This window comes from Dermacentor andersoni, chromosome 4 (genome assembly GCF_023375885.2).
Source record: "Dermacentor andersoni chromosome 4, qqDerAnde1_hic_scaffold, whole genome shotgun sequence".
Taxonomy (NCBI): Eukaryota; Metazoa; Arthropoda; class Arachnida; order Ixodida; family Ixodidae; genus Dermacentor; species Dermacentor andersoni.
The window spans coordinates 198,027,649-198,044,099 of record NC_092817.1 but is presented as its reverse complement, the minus strand read 5'-3'; the positions used below and the strand labels follow the sequence as shown (position 1 = coordinate 198,044,099).

The 16,451-nt window shown below is 49.5% G+C and overlaps 1 protein-coding gene, 14 non-coding genes and 4 pseudogenes across 15 annotated transcripts; all 19 read left to right on the top strand.

Moving 5' to 3' along the window:
- The first annotated feature begins 454 nt into the window (after positions 1-454).
- LOC126532189 (5S ribosomal RNA) lies at positions 455-573 on the top strand (annotated as a pseudogene).
- A 551-nt stretch (positions 574-1,124) lies between these two features.
- On the top strand, positions 1,125-2,325 carry LOC126531954 (uncharacterized). Its single transcript, XM_050179669.2, has one exon. It carries the CDS (start codon positions 1,132-1,134, stop codon positions 2,323-2,325), a length of 1,194 nt encoding a protein of 397 aa, XP_050035626.1. The 5' UTR covers positions 1,125-1,131.
- A 3,582-nt stretch (positions 2,326-5,907) lies between these two features.
- Positions 5,908-6,026, top strand: LOC126532239 (5S ribosomal RNA; annotated as a pseudogene).
- A 507-nt stretch (positions 6,027-6,533) lies between these two features.
- LOC126532129 (5S ribosomal RNA) lies at positions 6,534-6,652 on the top strand. The gene has a single exon (XR_007599734.1). It is a non-coding gene; the product is annotated as a 5S ribosomal RNA (ribosomal RNA).
- Positions 6,653-7,159: 507 nt separating this feature from the next.
- On the top strand, positions 7,160-7,278 carry LOC126532121 (5S ribosomal RNA). Its single transcript, XR_007599733.1, has one exon. It is a non-coding gene; the product is annotated as a 5S ribosomal RNA (ribosomal RNA).
- Positions 7,279-7,784: 506 nt separating this feature from the next.
- Positions 7,785-7,903, top strand: LOC126532208 (5S ribosomal RNA). Its single transcript, XR_007599737.1, has one exon. It is a non-coding gene; the product is annotated as a 5S ribosomal RNA (ribosomal RNA).
- A 504-nt stretch (positions 7,904-8,407) lies between these two features.
- On the top strand, positions 8,408-8,526 carry LOC126532136 (5S ribosomal RNA). Its single transcript, XR_007599735.1, has one exon. It is a non-coding gene; the product is annotated as a 5S ribosomal RNA (ribosomal RNA).
- Positions 8,527-9,032: 506 nt separating this feature from the next.
- Positions 9,033-9,151, top strand: LOC126532279 (5S ribosomal RNA). Its single transcript, XR_007599738.1, has one exon. It is a non-coding gene; the product is annotated as a 5S ribosomal RNA (ribosomal RNA).
- Positions 9,152-9,659: 508 nt separating this feature from the next.
- On the top strand, positions 9,660-9,778 carry LOC126531981 (5S ribosomal RNA). The gene has a single exon (XR_007599713.1). It is a non-coding gene; the product is annotated as a 5S ribosomal RNA (ribosomal RNA).
- Positions 9,779-10,285: 507 nt separating this feature from the next.
- On the top strand, positions 10,286-10,404 carry LOC126532099 (5S ribosomal RNA). Its single transcript, XR_007599730.1, has one exon. It is a non-coding gene; the product is annotated as a 5S ribosomal RNA (ribosomal RNA).
- Positions 10,405-10,911: 507 nt separating this feature from the next.
- LOC126531986 (5S ribosomal RNA) lies at positions 10,912-11,030 on the top strand. The gene has a single exon (XR_007599714.1). It is a non-coding gene; the product is annotated as a 5S ribosomal RNA (ribosomal RNA).
- A 506-nt stretch (positions 11,031-11,536) lies between these two features.
- Positions 11,537-11,655, top strand: LOC126532160 (5S ribosomal RNA; annotated as a pseudogene).
- A 508-nt stretch (positions 11,656-12,163) lies between these two features.
- On the top strand, positions 12,164-12,282 carry LOC126531992 (5S ribosomal RNA). Its single transcript, XR_007599715.1, has one exon. It is a non-coding gene; the product is annotated as a 5S ribosomal RNA (ribosomal RNA).
- A 504-nt stretch (positions 12,283-12,786) lies between these two features.
- Positions 12,787-12,905, top strand: LOC126532144 (5S ribosomal RNA). Its single transcript, XR_007599736.1, has one exon. It is a non-coding gene; the product is annotated as a 5S ribosomal RNA (ribosomal RNA).
- Positions 12,906-13,412: 507 nt separating this feature from the next.
- On the top strand, positions 13,413-13,531 carry LOC126531999 (5S ribosomal RNA). Its single transcript, XR_007599716.1, has one exon. It is a non-coding gene; the product is annotated as a 5S ribosomal RNA (ribosomal RNA).
- Positions 13,532-14,039: 508 nt separating this feature from the next.
- Positions 14,040-14,157, top strand: LOC126532093 (5S ribosomal RNA). The gene has a single exon (XR_007599729.1). It is a non-coding gene; the product is annotated as a 5S ribosomal RNA (ribosomal RNA).
- A 507-nt stretch (positions 14,158-14,664) lies between these two features.
- Positions 14,665-14,783, top strand: LOC126532006 (5S ribosomal RNA). The gene has a single exon (XR_007599717.1). It is a non-coding gene; the product is annotated as a 5S ribosomal RNA (ribosomal RNA).
- Positions 14,784-15,290: 507 nt separating this feature from the next.
- On the top strand, positions 15,291-15,409 carry LOC126532167 (5S ribosomal RNA; annotated as a pseudogene).
- A 508-nt stretch (positions 15,410-15,917) lies between these two features.
- Positions 15,918-16,036, top strand: LOC126532012 (5S ribosomal RNA). The gene has a single exon (XR_007599718.1). It is a non-coding gene; the product is annotated as a 5S ribosomal RNA (ribosomal RNA).
- Positions 16,037-16,451: the final 415 nt, after the last annotated feature.

Genomic DNA, 16,451 nt, shown 5'->3' with positions numbered 1-16,451 from the left:
GGGAGGGCTTCTTTTTATGGGACGTCTTAAAGCGAACCCTGAAAAAAGTTACCGGTGGACCCCCAAGGGATAAGGGATCTCACAATTAAGGATGATGACGGGGTTCCATATGATTTCATTATGTTAAACGCTCTCCACTGTATATGGCGGGCTCGTATGGCAGGGTACTATTGTGATCCTGACGCTAGGCCCGCTCGCGATTATTTCAGAGAATGCATGTCGCGATTCATAGAAATACAGAAAATGCAACAATGTGTTCCGGAATGGCTGTGGAGGCTAGAACCTCTGACAGCCATGAAGGAATTTTAAGTTGACAACGCCTGTCCAACAGGGACAGACGGCTTTGTTGTACGGTGTGACTCGTTTCTTTCCTTTTTGTTTGTATTGCAATTGTGATACTGTAATGTGTGGAAACTGCACGTTCTGCGGAAAAACCTGTAATAAATAAAAAAAAAAAATCGGCCATACCATGCTGAATACGCCGGTTCTCGTCCGATCCCCGAAGCTAAGCAGCATTGGGCTCGGTCAGTACTTGGGAGGGAGACCACCTGGGAACACCGAGTGCTGATGGCACCCTTCTTTTTGCTTTTTTTATTGCGTGCTTCTGTGACTTATTTTTTTTTACACTCACGTGTGGGTTGTTTTATTTACTGTTACGTTCACCTGGCGCAGCCTACTGGTAGAGCCAACGTCGAAGTGCAAAAAACAATATCCAAGCCGCTAGGCGATTGTACGCAATGACGGTGGTAACCGGTATAAGTAATGGTGCAAAATTTAGTCGCACAAACTGCTAACCGTTTACCTATTACACCCGTATCCAGCTCAGTGACAATCAATAACTTGGCGCATTGCTAGCGCCAAACGGGGGCTGCAGCGGACGCAAATCGTTGCACTCGTCCTCTTGTTTTATTGCCAGCTCGACTCGGCAGCGACTAACCACAACAAACGGAGCGATCCACGTACACGACGTGTGCCTGTACTGTCAACGGAAAGACAGGGCCGCGTACGTGCTGTAGCAATACGTTGCGAATGCACATAGCACGATACAGGTGCAGTCGTAAACGTAGCATCCCTGCCATCGGCCATACCATGGAGGGTCTACTTCCGGCCACCGAGCGTGACGGACGTGCGATGACGGGCTCCGTCGGAGCGGCTACAGCGGCCATGCCTGGTCGCGGAAACAGGGCTATTGCATCGGACAACGAATACCAGGTCGTACTGCCTACTTTGCCTACAGGTCGTCTTGTCTTAAATACCGTTTTCCTGCACGGGGACATCAGTGCCCGCCCATACCGGGTGGAAGATTTTCGTGACGCGCTCGCTCCACTTTCGCTCCTGCCGGAAGTTATCGCCTTAGGCGCGTACCGCATGAGTCATGTGTGGGCGGTTACATTCAAGGATGCCGACGCCGCGAAGAAGATTCTCAACATCGGCGAGTTGAAAGTGAAGAATGCGAGATGTCTCGTGATCGACCCTGCAAACCGGGATGTTCGAATGAAGCTGCACTGGCTCCTTCACAGCGTACCAGACGAGGACGTGCGTCTTGCCTTCTCGCCATTTGGGAAGGTGACGGACGTCTCAAGAGAGCTGTGGCGCGCTCACGGCGTGTCTGATAAGGGGTCAACTACGAGGATGGTGACCTTGAAGTTGAACGCTGGCGTGAAGCTCGACGACCTGCCGCACCAGGTGAACGTTGCTGGAGAGCTGGCGCTTGTTGTCGTATCGGGCAGGCCACCCCTGTGCCTTCGCTGCCGTGGCACAGGTCATATTCGGCGTGACTGTAAAATTCCACGGTGTGGTTCGTGCCGTCGCTTTGGACACGACGAGGGCCACTGCGCACGGACGTACGCCAGCGTCGCCGGGCCAGTGAGCAGTGATGAGACGTCAGCACTTCTCATGGATGAGGCCGACGCGGAGGAGGCATCGAAAGAAGCTAGCGGATCAGCGGTGCAGGAGACCACGTCGGCTGCTCCTAGGGCGCATCAGCTGGATGCGCAACCCAAGGCTCGCGCATCTCCTGGACAGACGCCTCTACCTCCGGCACAGGACGCCGTGGCGGCGTCAAAGAACACAGTGGAAACGCCTGACGCGTCTTCGGAGAACGCCACCCAACCGGTGGCGGAGCCCATGGACTTTTCCCCCGAAGGGTCCAGCCACATGGCCGGAAAGCGGTCGCACGAGGAGGCCGTGAGCAAGGCGTCGCAACCGGATGAAATAGGCGGTGATGAGCCTCCTTTTAAAGCAGCAGGTATGAGGCGAGCGTCCTGGAAACTGCGGCCGAACATTCCGGCCGAATCACGGCAGGCGGGGAAACCGCCTCCGTAGTAACGTGCTGTAGATCCCGAAATGGGGTATGGGGGCGTGCGATGTTGTCGTGAGGGTAGACACCATAAGATAGGGTTTCTTTTCTCTCGATATGGCGATCCACCTTACTGAAGCACTACGTGTAGCGACTCTGAATGTACGAGGTCTTGGAGCAAGAAGGCGACAGTGTCAACTTAGTCGCCTTCTCTTAGAAAATAATCTACACGTGGTGGCAATCCAAGAAACCAAAATTGATAGCCAGGAAGCGACTGATCGAATGGTGTCCACTTTCCGTCAGCATTACGATGTTTGTGTGTGTCATTCTGTCGGTGCCTCTGGTGGTTGTGCCCTTTTCATCCGAAATAGTGTCGGTATAACTGTGCAATTGCTCTTTTCGTGCCAAAGTGGACGCCTCCTGGTTGCCGATTTTTTGCAATATGGTCTGAATTTCCGTGTCATTTGTGCTTACGCTCCAAATGTAGAGGCGGAGAGAAAAGTTTTTTGAGCGTTTTCAGATGTATCTTGATTGTAAAAAAGTACTAGTTTTGTTGGGTGACTTCAATTGTGTTTGTCGTTCGGTAGACCGTGTAAAAGGTTTGCCAGTGCGAGATAAGAGTGCGGAGGTCTTGAATGTTGTAGTTCACGACCACAACTTAGAAGATATCGGAAGTGTTGTCACAAATGGTGCGCGTCCGCAATTCACACATTTTCAAGGCGATAGCCATGCACGATTGGACAGGCTGTATGTGTCGCTTGAACTTGTGCCACTATGCACATCGTACGAGGTTAAGCCAGTGTCTTTCAGTGACCATTGTCTAGTTATTGCAACCTTTGGTAAAAAAGAATACGAAAAGTACTTCAAGTGGGAACTTTGGAAACTTAATGCGAAATTGATGGAGGATCAGGTTTTCGTTAAGGATGTAGATGAGAAGCTAAAGAAGCTACTCACAGTGCAATCTTTAAGTATTGGTGTAGAGTGGGAGGAGTTTAAGCAATTAGTAAAAATGAAAGCCATCGAAAGAAGTAGCACATTGCGTTATGAAGACAAACGAAACGAAACACTGCTTCGTGAGCAACTTGAATTTCTTACGGGTATAGAATGCTCCCAACCAGGTACTTACACCAACGAATTAAGAAACATAAAAATTCAGTTAGAGAGAATTGATACAGAAAAGTACAGAGCGGCGGTTATCCGTGCACGCGCCGAGAAGCTGTGGGCCGGTGAAACGCCCACAAAACGTGCGTTATCGGACGAAAAACAATACGCCTGTAATAAGGAAATAAGGCAAATAAGAAACGGTAATGACGTTTCGGAGGACCGCAATGTAATCAAACGCGTCGTCGCTGATCATTTCAAAGAATTGCTCGGTCAACCGCGCACCATTATAGGGGGCTTTAAAGCAGAATTTCTGTCGTTACTGCCAAAGCTGGAAGAAGAAGAAAGAACGCGTTTGGAACAGCCAATTTCCATGAAAGAAATAGAGGATGCAATAGATGCACTACCTGTCGGCAAGGCACCCGGCCCTGATGGCCTAGGAGTAGCATTCTATAAAACATTCAAAACAATTGTAGCCCAGATTCTACTCAAAGTTATCGCCGAATCGTATCAGCAAAAACATATGCCACTGTCCTTCACAACTTCGCACATCGTTCTCATCCCAAAAACTGAGACACCTGAAAAACGTCAGTTGGTGGGGTCTTATCGCCCGATAAGCCTTACCAACGTCGACTACAAGATATTTATGAAGGTATTGGCCAAACGATTGCAGGGTGTGATAACGAGGCTGGTTGGCACGCATCAGACCTGTGGTATAAAGGGTAGAAGCATCGCCACGAACATACACGTAGCTCGATGTGTGCTAGAATGTTGCGATGTATTTGGCGATCGAGTGGCTATGATGCAACTAGATCTCGCTAAAGCCTTCGACCGTGTTTCCCACGATGTTCTCTTCGCCATATTAGAGCATTCCAACGTGGGAAGCGTAATAACAGACGGTGTCAGGATGGCGTATGCTAACTGCTCAACTCGGGTCATTGTAAACGGGGACCTGACAGACAGCGTGCAAGTGCTGTCTTCTGTGAGGCAGGGATGTCCGCTGTCGCCCCTGCTATTCGCGGCTTACCTTGAGCCTTTGTGCAAGGCCATCCAAAGCAATGAACGGATAACTGGCTTCAGGTTACAGTCCACACAGGTGAAAATATTGGCGTATGCCGATGACATCGCCATATTCTGTTCAAATAGAAATAGTATTTGTGAGGCCGTGGCGGTAGTTGAATCCTTCTGCAAGTGCACCGGGGCGCAAATAAACTGGGAGAAGAGTTATGGGTTTTGGCATGGTGAATTGGAAGAAACGCCAGACTGCTACGCTCGACTTCGGTGGTCAACCACCGCAACAACCTACCTAGGCGTGCCTCTCGACTCTTATCGCGACCCTGAGCCGTACTGGAATGAACAAGTGGCGAGAGCAAAGGAAAAGACTAACGCGTGGCAGGGGCGACAGCTGTCAATTTTCTCGCGCGCCACGGTCTGTAACTTATTTCTTACGTCCAAGATATGGTATGTCATGAATGTGCTGTGTGCTTCGCGGATCAACATCCAAAAAATCCACCGTATCTTCGCCGTTTTCATATGGGCATCGACTTGGGAAAGGACCAGCCGCACAAACTTGTTCTTGCCAGTAAAGAAAGGGGGCCTTGGGTTGGCACATTTATTTGTGCGACAAGTTGTGTCGCGCTTTATGTACCTTCGCGATCAGAATGATGTGTTCCTTCGCACAGTCATGCAAGTGCTTTTATGTCGTCACCTTCCAGGATTTGTTGTATGCTCGTGTGAAGCAATGCATGGTTCCGTTAAAGGTTACCTGCGAGAAGTCGTGCTTGCGTACAGAATGTTGCATGTGCGGTTTTCTGTGCAATATCTTGCTAATATTACTAGGAAAAAACTGTATAAGGACCTAATTGACACTATGCTCCCTGCACCGATTTACCGTATGTCAAACCGTGGAGGCCCAGGAGATGTCCTCAAAAGGGTTAAAAGAATGCCAGTACACCCTTCGGTAAAAACTTTTTTCTTTAAACTACACACTAACACATTATCAGTTAAAACATGGATGCATAACAGGGGTATTTTTGTCCCGTGGTCCATTAACTGCTTCTTATGCAAGAAACCTGAAACGATAGAGCATGCTTTTCTAGATTGCTGGGATCCCATCTTTTTCTGGGATGTGCTACAAAGGACTTTAAACAAAGAGTTACCTTTAGATCCACATGGAATAAGATTCTTACCGGTAGAAACGGAGGCTTTTCCGTATGACGCTATAATGCTCCTGGGCCTCCACAGTTTGTGGAAAGCTAGAACTCAATTCAACAATGCCGATGTCAATTCGCGACCTACACGTGATCACTTCATTGAATCTACAGTACGGTTCAGGGATGTCCATCGGGCACTCCCTGAACAACCAACATGGATTGACATGCTAGATAAACTTGCAGCATTGAAAAAATTTTGATATGTCGTGCCAGCAAAATCCTTGTTGACATGTTTTTTTTCCTTTTTCTGTATTGTTTGTGTATGTCAAAGCCGGCAATAAGGAAAAAAAAAAAAAAATCAGCCATACCATGCTGAATACGCCGGTTCTCGTCCGATCCCCGAAGCTAAGCAGCATTGGGCTCGGTCAGTACTTGTGAGGGAGACCACCTGGGAACACCGAGTGCTGATGGCACCCTTCTTTTTGCTTTTTTTATTGCCTGCTTCTGTGACTTATTTTTTTTTTTTTTTACACTCACGTGTGAGTTGTTTTATTTACTGTTACGTTCAACTCGCGCAGCCTACTGGTAGAGCCAACGTCGAAGTGCAAAAAACAATATCCAATCCGCTAGGCGATTGTACGCAATGACGGTGGTAACCGGTATAAGTAATGGTGCAAAATTTAGTCGCACAAACTGCTAACCGTTTACCTATTACACCCGTATCCAGCTCAGTGACAATCAATAACTTGGCGCATTGCTAGCGCCAAACGGGGGCTGCAGCGGACGCAAATCGTTGCGCTCGTCCTCTTGTTTTATTGCCAGCTCGACTCGGCAGCGACTAACCACAACAAACGGAGCGATCCACGTACACGACGTGTGCCTGTACTGTCAACGGAAAGACAGGGCCGCGTACGTGCTGTAGCAATACGTTGCGAATGCACATAGCACGATACAGGTGCAGTCGTAAACGTAGCATTCCTGCCATCGGCCATACCATGCTGAATACGCCGGTTCTCGTCCGATCCCCGAAGCTAAGCAGCATTGGGCTCGGTCAGTACTTGGGAGGGAGACCACCTGGGAACACCGAGTGCTGATGGCACCCTTCTTTTTGCTTTTTCTATTGCGTGCTTCTGTGACTTATTTTTTTTTTTTTTTACACTCACGTGTGGGTTGTTTTATTTACTGTTACGTTCAACTGGCGCAGCCTACTGGTAGAGCCAACGTCGAAGTGCAAAAAACAATATCCAAGCCGCTAGGCGATTGTACGCAATGACGGTGGTAACCGGCATAAGTAATGGTGCAAAAATTAGTCGCACAAACTGCTAACCGTTTACCTATTACACCCGTATCCAGCTCAGTGACAATCAATAACTTGGCGCATTGCTAGCGCCAAACGGGGGCTGCAGCGGACGCAAATCGTTGCGCTCGTCCTCTTGTTTTATTGCCAGCTCGACTCGGCAGCGACTAACCACAACAAACGGAGCGATCCACGTACACGACGTGTGCCTGTACTGTCAACGGAAAGACAGGGCCGCGTACGTGCTGTAGCAATACGTTGCGAATGCACATAGCACGATACAGGTGCAGTCGTAAACGTAGCATCCCTGCCATCGGCCATACCATGCTGAATACGCCGGTTCTCGTCCGATCCCCGAAGCTAAGCAGCATTGGGCTCGGTCAGTACTTGGGAGGGAGACCACCTGGGAACACTGAGTGCTGATGGCACCCTTCTTATTGCTTTTTTTATTGCGTGCTTCTGTGACTTATTTTTTTTTTTTTTACACTCACGTGTGGGTTGTTTTATTTACTGTTACGTTCAACTGGCGCAGCCTACTGGTAGAGCCAACGTCGAAGTGCAAAAAACAATATCCAAGCCGCTAGGCGATTGTACGCAATGACGGTGGTAACCGGTATAAGTAATGGTGCAAAATTTAGTCGCACAAACTGCTAACCGTTTACCTATTACACCCGTATCCAGCTCAGTGACAATCAATAACTTGGCGCATTGCTAGCGCCAAACGGGGGCTGCAGCGGACGCAAATCGTTGCGCTCGTCCTCTTGTTTTATTGCCAGCTCGACTCGGCAGCGACTAACCACAACAAACGGAGCGATCCACGTACACGACGTGTGCCTGTACTGTCAACGGAAAGACAGGGCCGCGTACGTGCTGTAGCAATACGTTGCGAATGCACATAGCACGATACAGGTGCAGTCGTAAACGTAGCGTCCCTGCCATCGGCCATACCATGCTGAATACGCCGGTTCTCGTCCGATCCCCGAAGCTAAGCAGCATTGGGCTCGGTCAGTACTTGGGAGGGAGACCACCTGGGAACACCGAGTGCTGATGGCACCCTTCTTTTTGCTTTTTTTATTGCGTGCTTCTGTGACTTATTTTTTTTTTTTACACTCACGTTTGGGTTGTTTTATTTACTGTTACGTTCAACTGGCGCAGCCTACTGGTAGAGCCAACGTCGAAGTGCAAAAAACAATATCCAAGCCGCTAGGCGATTGTACGCAATGACGGTGGTAACCGGTATAAGTAATGGTGCAAATATTAGTCGCACAAACTGCTAACCGTTTACCTATTACACCCGTATCCAGCTCAGTGACAATCAATAACTTGGCGCATTGCTAGCGCCATACGGGGGCTGCAGCGGACGCAAATCGTTGCGCTCGTCCTCTTGTTTTATGGCCAGCTCGACTCGGCAGCGACTAACCACAACAAACGGAGCGATCCACGTACACGACGTGTGCCTGTACTGTCAACGGAAAGACAGGGCCGCGTACGTGCTGTAGCAATACGTTGCGAATGCACATAGCACGATACAGGTGCAGTCGTAAACGTAGCATCCCTGCCATCGGCCATACCATGCTGAATACGCCGGTTCTCGTCCGATCCCCGAAGCTAAGCAGCATTGGGCTCGGTCAGTACTTGGGAGGGAGACCACCTGGGAACACTGAGTGCTGATGGCACCCTTCTTATTGCTTTTTTTATTGCGTGCTTCTGTGACTTATTTTTTTTTTTTTTACACTCACGTGTGGGTTGTTTTATTTACTGTTACGTTCAACTGGCGCAGCCTACTGGTAGAGCCAACGTCGAAGTGCAAAAAACAATATCCAAGCCGCTAGGCGATTGTACGCAATGACGGTGGTAACCGGTATAAGTAATGGTGCAAAATTTAGTCGCACAAACTGCTAACCGTTTACCTATTACACCCGTATCCAGCTCAGTGACAATCAATAACTTGGCGCATTGCTAGCGCCAAACGGGGGCTGCAGCGGACGCAAATCGTTGCGCTCGTCCTCTTGTTTTATTGCCAGCTCGACTCGGCAGCGACTAACCACAACAAACGGAGCGATCCACGTACACGACGTGTGCCTGTACTGTCAACGGAAAGACAGGGCCGCGTACGTGCTGTAGCAATACGTTGCGAATGCACATAGCACGGTACAGGTGCAGTCGTAAACGTAGCATCCCTGCCATCGGCCATACCATGCTGAATACGCCGGTTCTCGTCCGATCCCCGAAGCTAAGCAGCATTGGGCTCGGTCAGTACTTGGGAGGGAGACCACCTGGGAACACCGAGTGCTGATGGCACCCTTCTTTTTGCTTTTTTTATTGCGTGCTTCTGTGACTTATTTTTTTTTTTTTTTTACACTCACGTGTGGGTTGTTTTATTTACTGTTACGTTCAACTGGCGCAGCCTACTGGTAGAGCCAACGTCGAAGTGCAAAAAACAATATCCAAGCCGCTAGGCGATTGTACGCAATGACGGTGGTAACCGGTATAAGTAATGGTGCAAAATTTAGTCGCACAAACTGCTAACCGTTTACCTATTACACCCGTATCCAGCTCAGTGACAATCAATAACTTGGCGCATTGCTAGCGCCAAACGGGGGCTGCAGCGGACGCAAATCGTTGCGCTCGTCCTCTTGTTTTATTGCCAGCTCGACTCGGCAGCGACTAACCACAACAAACGGAGCGATCCACGTACACGACGTGTGCCTGTACTGTCAACGGAAAGACAGGGCCGCGTACGTGCTGTAGCAATACGTTGCGAATGCACATAGCACGGTACAGGTGCAGTCATAAACGTAGAATCCCTGCCATCGGCCATACCATGCTGAATACGCCGGTTCTCGTCCGATCCCCGAAGCTAAGCAGCATTGGGCTCGGTCAGTACTTGGGAGGGAGACCACCTGGGAACACCGAGTGCTGATGGCACCCTTCTTTTTGCTTTTTTTATTGCGTGCTTCTGTGACTTATTTTTTTTTTTTTTTACACTCACGTGTGGGTTGTTTTATTTACTGTTACGTTCAACTGGCGCAGCATACTGGTAGAGCCAACGTCGAAGTGCAAAAAACAATATCCAAGCCGCTAGGCGATTGTACGCAATGACGGTGGTAACCGGTATAAGTAATGGTGCAAAATTTAGTCGCACAAACTGCTAACCGTTTACCTATTACACCCGTATCCAGCTCAGTGACAATCAATAACTTGGCGCATTGCTAGCGCCAAACGGGGGCTGCAGCGGACGCAAATCGTTGCGCTCGTCCTCTTGTTTTATTGCCAGCTCGACTCGGCAGCGACTAACCACAACAAACGGAGCGATCCACGTACACGACGTGTGCCTGTACTGTCAACGGAAAGACAGGGCCGCGTACGTGCTGTAGCAATACGTTGCGAATGCACATAGCACGATACAGGTGCAGTCGTAAACGTCGCATCCCTGCCATCGGCTATACCATGCTGAATACGCCGGTTCTCGTCCGATCCCCGAAGCTAAGCAGCATTGGGCTCGGTCAGTACTTGGGAGGGAGACCACCTGGGAACACCGAGTGCTGATGGCACCCTTCTTTTTGCTTTTTTTATTGCGTGCTTCTGTGACTTATTTTTTTTTTTTTTTACACTCACGTGTGGGTTGTTTTATTTACTGTTACGTTCAACTGGCGCAGCCTACTGGTAGAGCCAACGTCGAAGTGCAAAAAACAATATCCAAGCCGCTAGGCGATTGTACGCAATGACGGTGGTAACCGGTATAAGTAATGGTGCAAAATTTAGTCGCACAAACTGCTAACCGTTTACCTATTACACCCGTATCCAGCTCAGTGACAATCAATAACTTGGCGCATTGCTAGCGCCAAACGGGGGCTGCAGCGGACGCAAATCGTTGCGCTCGTCCTCTTGTTTTATTGCCAGCTCGACTCGGCAGCGACTAACCACAACAAACGGAGCGATCCACGTACACGACGTGTGCCTGTACTGTCAACGGAAAGACAGGGCCGCGTACGTGCTGTAGCAATACGTTGCGAATGCACATAGCACGATACAGGTGCAGTCGTAAACGTAGCGTCCCTGCCATCGGCCATACCATGCTGAATACGCCGGTTCTCGTCCGATCCCCGAAGCTAAGCAGCATTGGGCTCGGTCAGTACTTGGGAGGGAGACCACCTGGGAACACCGAGTGCTGATGGCACCCTTTTTTCTGCTTTTTTTATTGCGTGCTTCTGTGACTTATTTTTTTTTTTTTTACACTCACGTGTGGGTTGTTTTATTTACTGTTACGTTCAACTGGCGCAGCCTACTGGTAGAGCCAACGTCGAAGTGCAAAAAACAATATCCAAGCCGCTAGGCGATTGTACGCAATGACGGTGGTAACCGGTATAAGTAATGGTGCAAAATTTAGTCGCACAAACTGCTAACCGTTTACCTATTACACCCGTATCCAGCTCAGTGACAATCAATAACTTGGCGCATTGCTAGCGCCATACGGGGGCTGCAGCGGACGCAAATCGTTGCGCTCGTCCTCTTGTTTTATGGCCAGCTCGACTCGGCAGCGACTAACCACAACAAACGGAGCGATCCACGTACACGACGTGTGCCTGTACTGTCAACGGAAAGACAGGGCCGCGTACCTGCTGTAGCAATACGTTGCGAATGCACATAGCACGATACAGGTGCAGTCGTAAACATAGCATCCCTGCCATCGTCCATACCATGCTGAATACGCCGGTTCTCGTCCGATCCCCGAAGCTAAGCAGCATTGGGCTCAGTCAGTACTTGGGAGGGAGACCACCTGGGAACACCGAGTGCTGATGGCATCCTTCTTTTTGCTTTTTTTATTGCGTGCTTCTGTGACTTATTTTTTTTTTTTTCTTACACTCACGTGTGGGTTGTTTTATTTACTGTTACGTTCAACTGGCGCAGGCTACTGGTAGAGCCAACGTCGAAGTGCAAAAAACAATATCCAAGCCGCTAGGCGATTGTACGCAATGACGGTGGTAACCGGTATAAGTAATGGTGCAAAATTTAGTCGCACAAACTGCTAACCGTTTACCTATTACACCCGTATCCAGCTCAGTGACAATCAATAACTTGGCGCATTGCTAGCGCCAAACGGGGGCTGCAGCGGACGCAAATCGTTGCGCTCGTCCTCTTGTTTTATTGCCAGCTCGACTCGGCAGCGACTAACCACAACAAACGGAGCGATCCACGTACACGACGTGTGCCTGTACTGTCAACGGAAAGACAGGGCCGCGTACGTGCTGTAGCAATACGTTGCGAATGCACATAGCACGATACAGGTGCAGTCGTAAACGTAGCGTCCCTGCCATCGGCCATACCATGCTGAATACGCCGGTTCTCGTCCGATCCCCGAAGCTAAGCAGCATTGGGCTCGGTCAGTACTTGGGAGGGAGACCACCTGGGAACACCGAGTGCTGATGGCACCCTTCTTTTTGCTTTTTTTATTGCGTGCTTCTGTGACTTATTTTTTTTTTTTACACTCACGTTTGGGTTGTTTTATTTACTGTTACGTTCAACTGGCGCAGCCTACTGGTAGAGCCAACGTCGAAGTGCAAAAAACAATATCCAAGCCGCTAGGCGATTGTACGCAATGACGGTGGTAACCGGTATAAGTAATGGTGCAAATATTAGTCGCACAAACTGCTAACCGTTTACCTATTACACCCGTATCCAGCTCAGTGACAATCAATAACTTGGCGCATTGCTAGCGCCATACGGGGGCTGCAGCGGACGCAAATCGTTGCGCTCGTCCTCTTGTTTTATGGCCAGCTCGACTCGGCAGCGACTAACCACAACAAACGGAGCGATCCACGTACACGACGTGTGCCTGTACTGTCAACGGAAAGACAGGGCCGCGTACGTGCTGTAGCAATACGTTGCGAATGCACATAGCACGATACAGGTGCAGTCGTAAACGTAGCATCCCTGCCATCGGCCATACCATGCTGAATACGCCGGTTCTCGTCCGATCCCCGAAGCTAAGCAGCATTGGGCTCGGTCAGTACTTGGGAGGGAGACCACCTGGGAACACTGAGTGCTGATGGCACCCTTCTTATTGCTTTTTTTATTGCGTGCTTCTGTGACTTATTTTTTTTTTTTTTTACACTCACGTGTGGGTTGTTTTATTTACTGTTACGTTCAACTGGCGCAGCCTACTGGTAGAGCCAACGTCGAAGTGCAAAAAACAATATCCAAGCCGCTAGGCGATTGTACGCAATGACGGTGGTAACCGGTATAAGTAATGGTGCAAAATTTAGTCGCACAAACTGCTAACCGTTTACCTATTACACCCGTATCCAGCTCAGTGACAATAAATAACTTGGCGCATTGCTAGCGCCAAACGGGGGCTGCAGCGGACGCAAATCGTTGCGCTCGTCCTCTTGTTTTATTGCCAGCTCGACTCGGCAGCGACTAACCACAACAAACGGAGCGATCCACGTACACGACGTGTGCCTGTACTGTCAACGGAAAGACAGGGCCGCGTACGTGCTGTAGCAATACGTTGCGAATGCACATAGCACGGTACAGGTGCAGTCGTAAACGTAGCATCCCTGCCATCGGCCATACCATGCTGAATACGCCGGTTCTCGTCCGATCCCCGAAGCTAAGCAGCATTGGGCTCGGTCAGTACTTGGGAGGGAGACCACCTGGGAACACCGAGTGCTGATGGCACCCTTCTTTTTGCTTTTTTTATTGCGTGCTTCTGTGACTTATTTTTTTTTTTTTTTTACACTCACGTGTGGGTTGTTTTATTTACTGTTACGTTCAACTGGCGCAGCCTACTGGTAGAGCCAACGTCGAAGTGCAAAAAACAATATCCAAGCCGCTAGGCGATTGTACGCAATGACGGTGGTAACCGGTATAAGTAATGGTGCAAAATTTAGTCGCACAAACTGCTAACCGTTTACCTATTACACCCGTATCCAGCTCAGTGACAATCAATAACTTGGCGCATTGCTAGCGCCAAACGGGGGCTGCAGCGGACGCAAATCGTTGCGCTCGTCCTCTTGTTTTATTGCCAGCTCGACTCGGCAGCGACTAACCACAACAAACGGAGCGATCCACGTACACGACGTGTGCCTGTACTGTCAACGGAAAGACAGGGCCGCGTACGTGCTGTAGCAATACGTTGCGAATGCACATAGCACGGTACAGGTGCAGTCATAAACGTAGAATCCCTGCCATCGGCCATACCATGCTGAATACGCCGGTTCTCGTCCGATCCCCGAAGCTAAGCAGCATTGGGCTCGGTCAGTACTTGGAGGGAGACCACCTGGGAACACCGAGTGCTGATGGCACCCTTCTTTTTGCTTTTTTTATTGCGTGCTTCTGTGACTTATTTTTTTTTTTTTTTACACTCACGTGTGGGTTGTTTTATTTACTGTTACGTTCAACTGGCGCAGCCTACTGGTAGAGCCAACGTCGAAGTGCAAAAAACAATATCCAAGCCGCTAGGCGATTGTACGCAATGACGGTGGTAACCGGTATAAGTAATGGTGCAAAATTTAGTCGCACAAACTGCTAACCGTTTACCTATTACACCCGTATCCAGCTCAGTGACAATCAATAACTTGGCGCATTGCTAGCGCCAAACGGGGGCTGCAGCGGACGCAAATCGTTGCGCTCGTCCTCTTGTTTTATTGCCAGCTCGACTCGGCAGCGACTAACCACAACAAACGGAGCGATCCACGTACACGACGTGTGCCTGTACTGTCAACGGAAAGACAGGGCCGCGTACGTGCTGTAGCAATACGTTGCGAATGCACATAGCACGATACAGGTGCAGTCGTAAACGTAGCGTCCCTGCCATCGGCCATACCATGCTGAATACGCCGGTTCTCGTCCGATCCCCGAAGCTAAGCAGCATTGGGCTCGGTCAGTACTTGGGAGGGAGACCACCTGGGAACACCGAGTGCTGATGGCACCCTTTTTTTTGCTTTTTTTATTGCGTGCTTCTGTGACTTATTTTTTTTTTTTTTTACACTCACGTGTGGGTTGTTTTATTTACTGTTACGTTCAACTGGCGCAGCCTACTGGTAGAGCCAACGTCGAAGTGCAAAAAACAATATCCAAGCCGCTAGGCGATTGTACGCAATGACGGTGGTAACCGGTATAAGTAATGGTGCAAAATTTAGTCGCACAAACTGCTAACCGTTTACCTATTACACCCGTATCCAGCTCAGTGACAATCAATAACTTGGCGCATTGCTAGCGCCATACGGGGGCTGCAGCGGACGCAAATCGTTGCGCTCGTCCTCTTGTTTTATGGCCAGCTCGACTCGGCAGCGACTAACCACAACAAACGGAGCGATCCACGTACACGACGTGTGCCTGTACTGTCAACGGAAAGACAGGGCCGCGTACGTGCTGTAGCAATACGTTGCGAATGCACATAGCACGATACAGGTGCAGTCGTAAACATAGCATCCCTGCCATCGTCCATACCATGCTGAATACGCCGGTTCTCGTCCGATCCCCGAAGCTAAGCAGCATTGGGCTCAGTCAGTACTTGGGAGGGAGACCACCTGGGAACACCGAGTGCTGATGGCATCCTTCTTTTTGCTTTTTTTATTGCGTGCTTCTGTGACTTATTTTTTTTTTTTTCTTACACTCACGTGTGGGTTGTTTTATTTACTGTTACGTTCAACTGGCGCAGCCTACTGGTAGAGCCAACGTCGAAGTGCAAAAAACAATATCCAAGCCGCTAGGCGATTGTACGCAATGACGGTGGTAACCGGTATAAGTAATGGTGCAAAATTTAGTCGCACAAACTGCTAACCGTTTACCTATTACACCCGTATCCAGCTCAGTGACAATCAATAACTTGGCGCATTGCTAGCGCCAAACGGGGGCTGCAGCGGACGCAAATCGTTGCGCTCGTCCTCTTGTTTTATTGCCAGCTCGACTCGGCAGCGACTAACCACAACAAACGGAGCGATCCACGTACACGACGTGTGCCTGTACTGTCAACGGAAAGACAGGGCCGCGTACGTGCTGTAGCAATACGTTGCGAATGCACATAGCACGGTACAGGTGCAGTCGTAAACGTAGCATCCCTGCCATCGGCCATACCATGCTGAATACGCCGGTTCTCGTCCGATCCCCGAAGCTAAGCAGCATTGGGCTCGGTCAGTACTTGGGAGGGAGACCACCTGGGAACACCGAGTGCTGATGGCACCCTTCTTTTTGCTTTTTTTATTGCGTGCTTCTGTGACTTATTTTTTTTTTTTTTTTACACTCACGTGTGGGTTGTTTTATTTACTGTTACGTTCAACTGGCGCAGCCTACTGGTAGAGCCAACGTCGAAGTGCAAAAAACAATATCCAAGCCGCTAGGCGATTGTACGCAATGACGGTGGTAACCGGTATAAGTAATGGTGCAAAATTTAGTCGCACAAACTGCTAACCGTTTACCTATTACACCCGTATCCAGCTCAGTGACAATCAATAACTTGGCGCATTGCTAGCGCCACACGGGGGCTGCAGCGGACGCAAATCGTTGCGCTCGTCCTCTTGTTTTATGGCCAGCTCGACTCGGCAGCGACTAACCACAACAAACGGAGCGATCCACGTACACGACGTGTGCCTGTACT